Genomic DNA, 12,234 nt, shown 5'->3' on the forward strand with positions numbered 1-12,234 from the left:
GCCATAAGCTCCAGACACAGGGGAGAAATGAGCTTATCTAGAGGATGATTAGACAACTTGAGGTCTTATTTATTCTTTTGAAATGTTCTTATTCCTTTACTGACTAGAGAACAAACTTTGGTCACTGTATTTTGAATTCAAACACCTACATGTAGACAAATGTGTCTTAAGCCTTTTCATGATGTGCAGGGATCTCTAAAAGATCACCTGTATTTTTGAGACAGAGATCTCAATGGCAATTCTGTTGCTCAATGCACAATGTTAATCTGTATTGGATAAAATGCATCTATTCAACAGACAATGTAGAGATGATTCAAGAAATACAGAATTAACATCCCCAGGAAGAAAAGAACAACAAAGCCCTCCTCCACTCCAAAAAAATATTTTGGTTTCACTTTGTCTCTTAAAAGCTCACAGTACTGTATACAGCTGAAACAACTGCAATATTTTAAAGAGCAAACAAAATATTAATGCTGTGCTCACCCACTGTCCTTCTTTAGATACTGCCTACATCTGAAAACAACAACTCCATTATTTCCTGCAAAAAAGCACTCAATTTGGGTGCTAATGTGCACAGTTTTAAGAACCAATAAAAAAATCTAATATTTCAAGGACAGTTTAAAGAAATTTTCTGGCTTTTCTGGTAGTAGAACTTGTAGGTACAATTTCATGCTATTTTTTAATCCTGAAGTATTGAAGTAGAAAGTCACATTTGCATTTTTTAACCTTCTGTGACTACCCTTTTTTAAAGTAACTGTGAAAGAGGACAGTCTAAGGAAAAGACCAATAAAAATGAAATGCTTTAATGATACCGTTCAAACCTGACAGATCTAGCTCTGAGAACAGTTAAAAACTTAAAGGTACTGAAAGTGTCTATAACCAATATAAAGAAAACTGTGTTGCAAAGCATGGTAACTGCAGGATAAAGCTTTAAAGGGTCAGCCTCTCCACCCACTATGTGTAAAGATTAAATAAACACCATTTTATATGGTTGTTGAAAACCATCCTATTAGAATCTCTTAGCAAATTTAGGCCACTGGTCCTTAAAAGTCAAAAAATTCTTAAAAGTCAAGAAAATTGCATAGGCAAGTGCTGCACTGAAAAAGCAGCAGCCAAAAGATCTGCACAAAAAAAAAAAAAAAAAAAAAAAAAAAAAAAAAAAAAAAGAAGATGTCTGCCAAGCTGTAAAGCTGCAATAAGGACAGTGGTAAGGACAAACAGAGTAACATCTTTTTGCCCAAGATCAGTCAATACAGAAAATACAGAATAACTTTGAACTTCTGAAGTTTCTGATCTTCTTGTGCTGGGAGTCCATAAATTCAGACTGAATCTGTCTCTACAGTAATTTTGAAAGATAAATATTCATAGATATCAATAATATAATACACACAATTATACATATCATTTTGTATCTCCATACATTTATATACAAGATCCTCTCTATAGACATATATAAGTATCTAAAATAAAATGTTCTGCTCGAATCAATAAATAGAATTAGCACACTCAGACTGAAACAGAAGTTATCCATAAAGACTGAAATCTATTTTCCTGCTAAAACCTGAGGTACTCTGAAAGCATAAAATATTAGATATGTCCATTGTATCATTTTTCAAAGACACAGTAGAGATTATTATTATTACCACATTCTATACAACTGGAAATAAACAAATAGCGTTTTTTTCCATTTTCAACTTCTTCAAAATTATTTTTGGGCCAAGGGTCATACCCACAGTTGCATCAGTGCATCTCATTACAAAAGAAGCCCATACAGAAGTTTGTAATGGCACCTCCCAGGTTTTAGGCAGAACTTCACTGAGATGTGTGAATCTGCTCCCCTAAACTGGGGGCTTTCCCTCATTAGGTTTATGGAAAGAACATATACTCTAACCTGGATGCTGTTCTCACTTCTACATGCCCAGGTTATGTTGCCTCTTGCAAGTGTGAACTTTTTATGAAAAAAAAATTACACATAACAGGAGACTTATATGAATATCATACTACTGCTTTTTCTTGAGGAAGGACATACTTATTTCCAAGACAGGGGTCGTTAGTTTGCTGATCGCAGAGTGCTCCGGTCCATCCTCCTTCACACTCACAGGAGAAGCCTGACTGGCTGGTAGCGTGGCATGTGCCATGCACACAAACTTTCTTATGACAAGGCTCACAACCTGGCAGAATTCCCACTTGCAGTGGCACGTTTCTGAAGTCCTGGAGTTCACTGTTGATATATAGATTACGGATACAGCCATGGAAGCTGGTGCCGTTCTGCCCTGGTGACTGGCGTATAGCTGCTATGTTATTTTTCACAGGCATGCCTAGGAAATTAATAATAGCAAATTATCAGTGTAATAATCTCACATTTTCTCTATTTTTAAAACACTTTTAAAGGAATGCTTCTTAATTAATTATTCTTAGCTGTTCAGGCTAGAACCATGAATAATAGTCTAGTTTTTGGATATGGTCCTGGTTGTCAAGCCTGTGTGTAAACCAGCTCCAAAACCCTAAGTGTCTAACTCACACGTAAGAGATGAATATAATACTTTATCAGAAAGGAAGCTCAGAGCTGTGAAAAGGTCAGCTTTGCCTGGTTTTGACCTATTGCTTTTAAGTCCAGGGTAGCACACAGCTTCTGAATCCCAGAAAAACAAAATTTGTTGAAATTTAGCAGCTGATATGTAATTTTTTGTAAGCTAAGATACTCAAAATCCAGGAGAATTTAGTAGGACCAGCCAATCAAAACGGAGATAGCATACACATTTCAAATGTGAAGTTTTGCTGCAGAAAATTTCTTGGAAAGGACAGTTTAACAGGTTGAGGTTCCAAAACCAAAAATACTTTTGTTTAGTGTGTCTCAAAAACAGATTAATAAAATAAACCTAAAAGCCATTCATAGTTTGCCATTACAGTCTAAACCAGTCAATAATAATAATTCAACATCAAACTACTTCTGTGTGTACACTTCTAGATAATGCAAATGTCCTCAGTGTTGACCATTTTCAGAGTAATTCCTCTGTTACAGCCTATAGTTGTTATAGCATAATTAGAGCAGTAGGTTTATGTGATGCACTTATCCTGTTATAATTATTGGAGAATAATTCAGAAGGAACATTACTATCAAACTTTTTCTTGTAAATATGAAGTTTCTTCTACTCCTACCCCTGCTTTTTGTTTTTTTTTAAACTTATTGTCAATATATTAGCCTACAGTAGATAGTCCTTAAGATACTGCTTTCTAACAATGAATACACAAATACCTAAATGAGTCCTGAGATCCACAAGTAAAGGCAATCAAAATGCACTGAGCATTAAAAAGTATCTCCTTATCTGAAAATCAATATTCTTTTTAGCTGCATAGGTTTATTCCTAGACAAAATCTAGGAATTTGAACAATTTTCATTCTGGTACTTAGATCATGACAAGAAAGCAGCAATGTTATGCATAGTTGCTCCTTAACCATGTAAACTGATACTTCTAATAATTTTCTATATTACTCTGAACACTTAAGAGTCGTGCAGAAATACTGTGTGATCTTATGAAGTAGACCTGCCTTTCATTTAGAGGTTATTGTAATTTCACTTGTGCTAGGCTTCAGTGATTACAGAAATGAACAATATCGTATGCATACTGTTGAAGAGCCTAATCTTCTTTGATCTTATCAGTTAAGTAAGTGTATTGGGTTTGTGTGGCCAGGTTTTGGGCAGTGGTGGGGGCTACAGGGGTGGTTTCTCCAAGAAGCTGCCAGAAGTGTCCATGTCCAGCTGGCTCCAGGATGGACCTGTCAAGTCTGCCTTGGCCAAGCCAGTCAGTAATGACACCAACAGCTATTTGATAACCTATCTAAAAAAGGAAAAAAATCCCAAGAGAGTAATTGTGCATATGTGACCAGAGAGGGGTGAGAATATAGGAGGAACAGCTCTGCAGACACTGAAGTCAGCAAAGCAGGAGGGGGAGGAGGTGCTCCAGGCACTGGAGCTGAGATTCCCATGCAGCCCATGGACATTCACAGGGGAGCAGAGATCCACCTGCAGGCCATGGAGGAGACCCATGGTGGAGCAGGTGGATGCTCAAGAGAAGATTTGATCCTATGGGAAGCCTGTGCTGGAGCAGGATCCTGGCAGGACCTGTGGAGAGAGGAGCCTAGGCAGGTTTTCCTCGGACTTGTGACTCTGGGGGGGACCAATGCTGGAGTAGCCTGCTCCTGAAGAACTGCACCCAATGGGAAAAAAGAGACCCATGAAGGAGCAGCTTGTGGAGAACTGTCTCCCATGGGAGGGACCTCACACTGGAAGAGGGGAAGGACTCTCTTCTCTGAGGAGGAATCAAGAGATGAACTTACCATACCTCATATTCTTCACCTACCTGCATTGCTTGCAGGAAGGAGATAGATAATGAGGGGAAAAGAGCTAAGCCTGAGAAGGAGGGAACGGTAGAGGGAAGGTGTCCTTAAGAAATGTTTCACCTCCTCTTATCATACTGTGATTTGGACAGGTAATGCATTAAATTAATTACTTCAAGTTGAGTCTGTTTTGCCACATCAGTAATTGCTGAGGGATCTCTCCTCATCCTCATCTCAACTTAGGAGCTTTCATTGTATTTTCTCTCCCCTGTCCAATTGAGGAGGGAGGTGATAGAGTGGCTTTGGTAGGCATCTGAAACCTAGACAAGGTCAAACTGTAAAATAGACTTTGAACTATTATATTTAAAGGATTCAGACTGAAAACAATCATGAGTTTTCATTTCCTCACATTACTTGCCATATTCTCAAACAAGGGACAAGGCAGAGTCATCAAGATCCCTTCACCCTGCTGTCTCCCTTGAAAGCCACACTCAGCTAATATTCATAGAAGATGCTTGAAGTATCTCAGCAGAATAGATGGTCTGAACGACTCTTAGTAAAAATAAGTGGTATATAAGACTAAGCAAAACTATGCAATGCTAAACTAGATGTTGTATTTGAAAGTGCCAGGAAACTTAGATGTGATTTCTGGGAACCATATAAGCATGTATGTATGATACCAGAAAACTGGTGGTATATCATACATGATTCAAAAACTTTTTGTCAATATTCTCTAATAAGGGAGACATTTGGAAACACAATGCAAATATATGCACAAGCTTTCAGCCTATACACTTTGGCTTCTTCTAGCAAGATACCAAATGTCAGAAGGCCAAAGTGTGTGTAAAACCTGCTTGCATTCTTTAGCAGTATCTCTGAGATAATTTTTATATAAAGATTCTTTACCAGTTAGGAAAGAACCAACAAAGAAACAATACATACAAATATTTCTGGTTTTGGCAAGGTAAGACAGTAGTTCCCATCCCCTTTTAAGCTTTTGGACACTGAACCTGACTACAGCTAAATTACTGTTCAAGAAGACAAATGGTAGGAATCTCTCTTAAATAACAGTCACATAGTAAAACTGTCAAAACAAGTATCTAATTCTAGAAGCTGCCTGAACAGATCAGGCACAAATGAGAAGCAGCTGATACTCTACCTGTCTCAGAAATAGGGACATCCATGAAAGAAGGTGCCACTCTCAACTAGGAAAATTTGCTCTAATTTCTGAGAGAAGAATGTGAAGTATCAGTGATGTCTGTGACTCCTTTGAAGAATTTTTGAGAAGAAACAGATTGTCCCTTCAGAATTCTTACAAAAGCCATGCACTTTCAATATGATTTACTGAAATTTCTTACAGAAAGACTGAAAAATAATAACCACGTGTATTATGACCACACAAAAGAGCCATACACTTGGAAAAGGCAAAACCCCCCCAAAAGGCATAAATCAAATAGCTCACTTTTAGTAAAAGTAATGTTGAACTGCCCATTTCAAACTGTGACATTAAAATATTAAAAAGGGGAAAGGAAAAAAAAAGAAAAAAAGAAAAAGAGGGAAGGCAGGGAGAGAGGGAATGAGAGCACACACTGTACAAGGGTTTGCTGTCAAGTCTGAATTTCAGCCTGCCAACTGAGGTGATGCTTATCAGAAATGCCATTTTAGCAGGGAAGTGGTAAGAGTAAGTGTAAGCTACATGATGATTTAGGTGTCAAACTAAGATTTTGGCAAAGATAAAAATACTGCATAAAACCTAGTGAGAATTTAAGTTCTTAACTGATGAATATGTGTAATCAAATTCTCTAAAAAATCTAGGTATAGTTGGACAAGAAAAAATTACTGAATCTCAAAAAAATGGGTAATATAAAGATACAAAAGTTAAAATTACCCATCTTGAGAATTTTAAAAATCATGAACAAGTAAATTAGATAAAGAAGAGGAAAGATTAAGAGCTGAACATCAACCTACTGGATTTTTTCCCCTTTATTATGTTACTATATGCTTCTATGATTGGTTTTCATTATTTTTTGGATCAACATTTTCTATGACAGCAGAAATAATTGTCTGTTTGGAGCCTGAATGGGAAGAATTAAAATAGAATAAACACAGAACCTTCCTAAGGAACATGCACTAGAATGCAAAAGACTGCTGCTCTTAGGTATCAAACCACTAAGAGAAAAGATTATTTCTAAAAGTTATTCCTCTTATACTTTAAGATGATGATGCAGATTAGTATGATTCTCCTAATGGAGGCACAGAGTGAAGAAGCAAGGAAGAGAACCATATGTCACAAATCAACATCACAGTGGTAAGAATGTGCCCAGAATAAATGATTACAGTTGGCAGTCTGGCCTCATTTTCTCAGAAGGTGCTTATAACAGACAGGAGGAGGATTATTGTTCTGCACTAAGCTTAGCTTTCAAGTGGCACAATTTGCCTCAGCAGTCATTAAACAAACTGTGGACAATACAAGTACGCAAGCAGACAGTGTCTCATCAGAGTCTAGGACCCATTCTCCCATAGGACACATTGTAAACAGAACTGATACACAGGAAAAAATTCAATGTGCTTCTACAGAGCAACTCTCATTTGAAGGCATCATATGAATGCACTACCAATAGCATTGCTTTTTGCAAGGAGGCAGGATGTTTAAGTCTAAAAAGTTATTCTCAGGCATAAAAGAATTAGGCAAAATAAAAGTATTTATTTTTTTAACAGAAAAAAACAGATCAGAAGAAAATTCCTTACATGTCTCTTGCAAGAGTATAAGGTTAAACTAAGTAGAACATGAAAATCTATAGCATTTAAAAAGTATTTAAAAACCATGCTGAATCTCAGATCACTGAGAACTCAGATTTGCTACCAAGTAGGAGGCACTAAGTGTTGGCTGAATTTTCTGACTTTTACCTGGATTGCATAGGCCCTTGAGATATCCATCAGGAATTCCTAGTTAAAACAATGTGTTTCAACTCATAGTACTACAGAGTAAATGGCATCAAATGATCAAACTTTTTCAAATACTTCAGCTGCTCAAGTTAAACAATTAAACAAACAATTCTTTTTTTTTTTTTTTTTTTTTTCCCCTCAAAAAACAAAACTCAAGCCCTGACTCATAGAGTGAGGCAACTGTCTGGGGACATTCTTATCTAGTATCCTAACTCCTATCAGCCCTAAGCCGTAAGATCTCTAGACATAAATTATACTTCATGGCTTTATATATTGCTATCATGCTTTTCCCGCAGATATCAGTACAAGAAAATAGGTATGTAAAATGAGCAAAACAGAATGCTACCATTCTACACTGTCTGAATAGGCATTACTAAATCTTCATGCAGCTAAAATATGTTAAGCACGCTTCTTCAGTATAATAAAAGGCTAAATAACAGCAGAAAATTACATCATTATAAAAAAGCAACCAGTGTAGTTTGAGGACATATTATTTCTTAAAATTGACATTAACTGCCGAAGTTTCATCTTAAGGTGTTATGTCAATGAATGAGCCTCTAAGAAATGCAAGAATGTGTTTCTTAAAGCATGTTACCAGAGTAAATTATCTACAATACCTCTAGTAAGAAGCAGTAAGATCCTCTTACCTCCCACATACAGCGGAGAATCAAAATTCAGAGTGGATTGCTTGGACAAATTGGTAATTATCTTGGGGCTTCCTCCATCAATAGATAAAGACAGAATCTGATCCATAGCTAGCAGCTCCACAATGTGGAAATTACCATCATTAATTGTTTCCACACTGTAAAAAAAACCCATTAATAATAAACAGTTCATGGTCAGGTTAGAACAGTTTTTTACCTTTTCCCCCCTTAAGAGCCAATACAGGATAGACATAGATCAGATAGAAACTCTTAAGTAAAACAAATTCCATAAAGAAAAAGTTATTTAATATGAGGGTGGGTTAATATGAAATACTGGGACAGGTTGCCAGAGAATTTGTGGACTTGTTATTAGAAATGCTCAGGATCAGCCTGGATGGGGCTTCGTACAACTTAAATCCAGTGGAAGTTGTCCCTGCCTATAACAAAGAAGATGGAACTAGGTGATTGTTTAAGGTCCTTTCAAACCTAAACCATTATGTGATTCTAATGGTACTTCAAGATCATATTTGCATTCAAGTCTGTGTGTATCCTACATTTTGCAGAGTGTAATTTCACACATCTTGGAAGTATGAAGGCCGGAGTGAACTCCAGTGATACATAAATCTACTATTTCATGGAATATGGAACTGCATCTAACTTCAGGTCTGTGAGACAAAATCATATCATTGGTCCAGACAGCTCCACTGACATTTGCAATAAAGTTATTTGTTATCTTTATTGGGCATGGTTATTTTAAGTGTGTTCAGCTTCTGGCTAGTACAGTGAATATGAATATTGCTTGCTTGTTTTGGCTTTTATTTTTCTTGTCTACATCTAGCATTTCCTTCTGCTTACTAAGAAAATCTCACTAGAAGGAGAATGCCTCAAGGTGAAAATGCTTGTTTCAAGCACGGTGCTTACCCTGAATGAGGCATGATACTAAACACAAGAAATGGCTGATGCTACTTATCAGCCTCAATATCTACAAAGCAAGTGCCTAAGTGCAGGAACTAGTCTGCACTTGAACACAGTTTAACTGTATCAGAGAAGGAAGAATATCATTACTCAATTCTGGGACTGAATATATCATTGTACTTGCATAACATGTAATCCATTTTCCACAGGAGAAATAGAGATGAATATATGCATGGAAGGTGTGAGATGTAGTCCAGACACCAGACATTAGAAGCATTCCCATGAAAGCCTTTATTTGTTTCAGGGCACCATCAAATAAGTGAGCTTAATCCTACGAAAAAAGTTATTTAAATGAACCAATTGTACAATATAGCCTGAAATGGACAGTCACACAGTCAATTAGCTTTTCTCATTGAGAAAGCAGGATAGCTGAAAGGGATTAAGTTCCTAAATCTCAAGGCAAAAATCAAGCAAATTCCCTTAAAACATCCTTAGCGATGTTTTAATTAACATAACTGATTTTGCCATGCCAGATCAGCAACACACTTGGTTGTTCACAGCTGTGACACATTAAATAGCTTCTTAGCCATTTATTACCAGCTCTGTGAACAGCCTCTGCTCATTGTGGATCAAAGATCTGCATGGTAGCATGCATGCTTTACATACACCCAGCTATGTTTGAGAGTGCAAACACATGACAGAGCAGACACTGCCACAATAAACACTTTATGGGAGCTGCCAGGAGGAGGATTCCCAGTTTCCACAGGGGGAAAGGAAATGATCAGATTTTATCATTCCTAAAGAGAAAGATTTATTCAAGGTATCAAGAAGTTTGTTTGCTCTGATCAAGCAATACAAAAGATGCTGTGATTAAATTACTTAACACATTTCAATGAACTCAGGCCAAAAAAAGTACTTAAATCAAAGTATGTATGACTTCTTGACTTCAGGAAGCAAGAAACCCTAATGTAATGTTCTTGTTTCAAGGAAACTTATTTTACAACTTCTTAACCTTTCACTCAATATTATCTAAAATAATAAGAGCAACACATTTTTCAAGCAAGGGGTCATTCCAGGGATATACAAACCATAATGTGTAAAGTGAATGTGTCTCTGATAAGAGTGATTACTAAAAGCCTCTGGTTTAAACTGTTTCACTGGATAAAATTTACTACAGAAAGAGAAGCCCTTCTAGGTAAGGGTGGTTTAAATTGAAGGGGAAATAAACTCAAGGCATATCTGCAATATTTCCTGCCAATGCACTTACATTACTTCTAGCCCATTTCCCATTGGAGATATGAGAGCTGAATGCATAGATCGCAATGAAAAGCTGTAAGAAGTACTGATTTAAGACTTCTGGTACTCTGTAGAAGAATAATGATCTGGGAAGAAATAGTCCCACATTTCCAATAAATACATGATGAAAACTAGCTTACAGAATGAAAAGAATTTTTTTTTCTTTTGTGTAAAAAAGAGTTAGCATTTAAAAATGGATGCCCAGACAGAAAAAACACAAGTGGATCAAATTTTTCCAAATAACCACATCTAATAAATAAATATTATTTATTTGTCTTGGCAGTGCCATAATCTGGTTTCTCAGATTGACTGATGAGTGCTTTTGGGATGATGGCTCATCCTGCACTCAGTTCCCATGAACTGGGAGGATAGGAGGTAAACAAAAGGTAGGGTATAAAAGGAGGACTGGAAATGTTCCAGGAGACAGCTTTAATAGGTAACAAAGATATGGAAAGACAACATGCAATGAATGGATAAAAAAAAAGGTGAAGACCTTAAAAAGAGCAGGAGATATCACAAAGATTCTGTGAGGGTAAAATGGTAAGAACTAGAAATAATGAAAGGATTTGAGTAACATGTGTAAAAGACTCTGTGCTACAACATCCTCCTTTCTAGAACCTGAAATAGAAATTACACAGTATGCAATTTATAGAGCTACCATTAGATGCATGTGTATACCTATATACAAATGTGGAAATGTATTTATGGCTTCCAAAATAGAGTGACGAAATCACAGACTCACTTAGGTTGGAACAGGCCTCTAAGATCAAGTCCAGCCCTGTCCAGTCCATCACCAAACAGTGTCTCTAAGTGCCACATCTACACTTCTTTTAAATGCCTCCATGAATGGTGACTACACCATTTCCCTGGGCAATCTGTCCCATGCTTGACAAACATTTACATGAGGAAATCTTTCTTAATATCCAATCTAAGCCCCTTCTGGTGCAACTTGAGGCCTTTTGCTCTTGTCCTATTGCTAATTATTTGTGGGAAGCGTCTGACCCTCACCTGTCCACAATCTTCTTTCAGATAGTTGTAGAAAGAGGTATGCCCTCAGCCTTCCCCCAATGGCAGAAGAGTTCACTACAGTTGGACTATAACATGATAGTTCTCAAATATCTCAGAAACTCACCATCATGCTTATTAGGAATGAAATGGAAGTTAATAACAATAACAGAAACAAAAATAATAGCACTCAAAGTATGTATCTGCTTCATCATACAACTGCGCCACACTGTAACATCACTACATTTCCCATCCCTCTCTTCACTACACGTGCATTCCTCATTTATCACATAATTCAAAAGAGACTATCAACTATGTAGGGGAGATGCTTCTTATTATTTTGTAACAGTAACCTAATTGGGACTTTGTTAATTGGTCAGTTTGTTATTAATTCCTTCCACATTCATGTTTGCTTTTTTCCCCTGTGTGAGTACTGCTTTTCAATCTTTCTTTAGATAACTATAATGGACGAGTGTGAATTATCAGTATTTATTATATATCAATAATGCCAGAGAAAGCATTTATGAGAAGGAAATATATGTTTTGAAAGGGAAGAAGTATTCTAGATAGATTAAAGAAATGGGAGCCAAAATAACTCGGAAGAATATATGACCCTTATTCCTATTGCTTTTTATTCTCAGACAGATATACCTATTGAAGTAAAAATCAACAAAAATAATTGAACTCCTGAAAAAAAGAATCTGAACTTCTTGTGTAGCCCTAACCCAGAGAGAAAAGAAAAATAATATTATTTTGAATAGGAATATGATAATTTATAAAAATAATTTGTTTTCACTGAACTGTCCCTAATAGAATGCAGAACAGTGTCACTGTTAAAACTCCAGAAATAAAATATATATAATTTTACAACAAAAGGTGTAAGTAGACCAAAAGGGAGATTCAAGTAAAACTGATGTAATACTTCCCCTTCTGAAAGTAATTAAAGTAACCAAGAGGGCAGTTAAGGCCAGAAAGTGATGCCTGTTGTCTTTCTGCTCACTCTTGCAATGACTGTTTGCTAATTCTTGTAAAGTTATACAATACCTCCCAAAAAATTCAGGCAGTAATTTTTCAGAGAACCAGAGAAATA

At 36.5% G+C, this 12,234-nt stretch overlaps 1 protein-coding gene across 1 annotated transcript in view; it reads right to left on the reverse strand.

Annotated features, from left to right (window-relative positions):
• Positions 1-12,234, reverse strand: part of SLIT2 (slit guidance ligand 2) — a 113,532-nt gene that overhangs the window by 5,321 nt on the left and 95,977 nt on the right. Inside the window, exons 31-32 of the mRNA XM_066317677.1 lie at positions 7,932-8,086; positions 2,030-2,318 (exon numbers count right to left, since the gene is read on the reverse strand). Of these exons, the coding sequence (XP_066173774.1) occupies positions 2,030-2,318; positions 7,932-8,086 (444 nt within the window). The remainder of the gene's footprint in view (positions 1-2,029; positions 2,319-7,931; positions 8,087-12,234) is intronic.

This window comes from Sylvia atricapilla, chromosome 4, assembly GCF_009819655.1.
Source record: "Sylvia atricapilla isolate bSylAtr1 chromosome 4, bSylAtr1.pri, whole genome shotgun sequence".
Lineage (NCBI taxonomy): Eukaryota > Metazoa > Chordata > Aves > Passeriformes > Sylviidae > Sylvia > Sylvia atricapilla.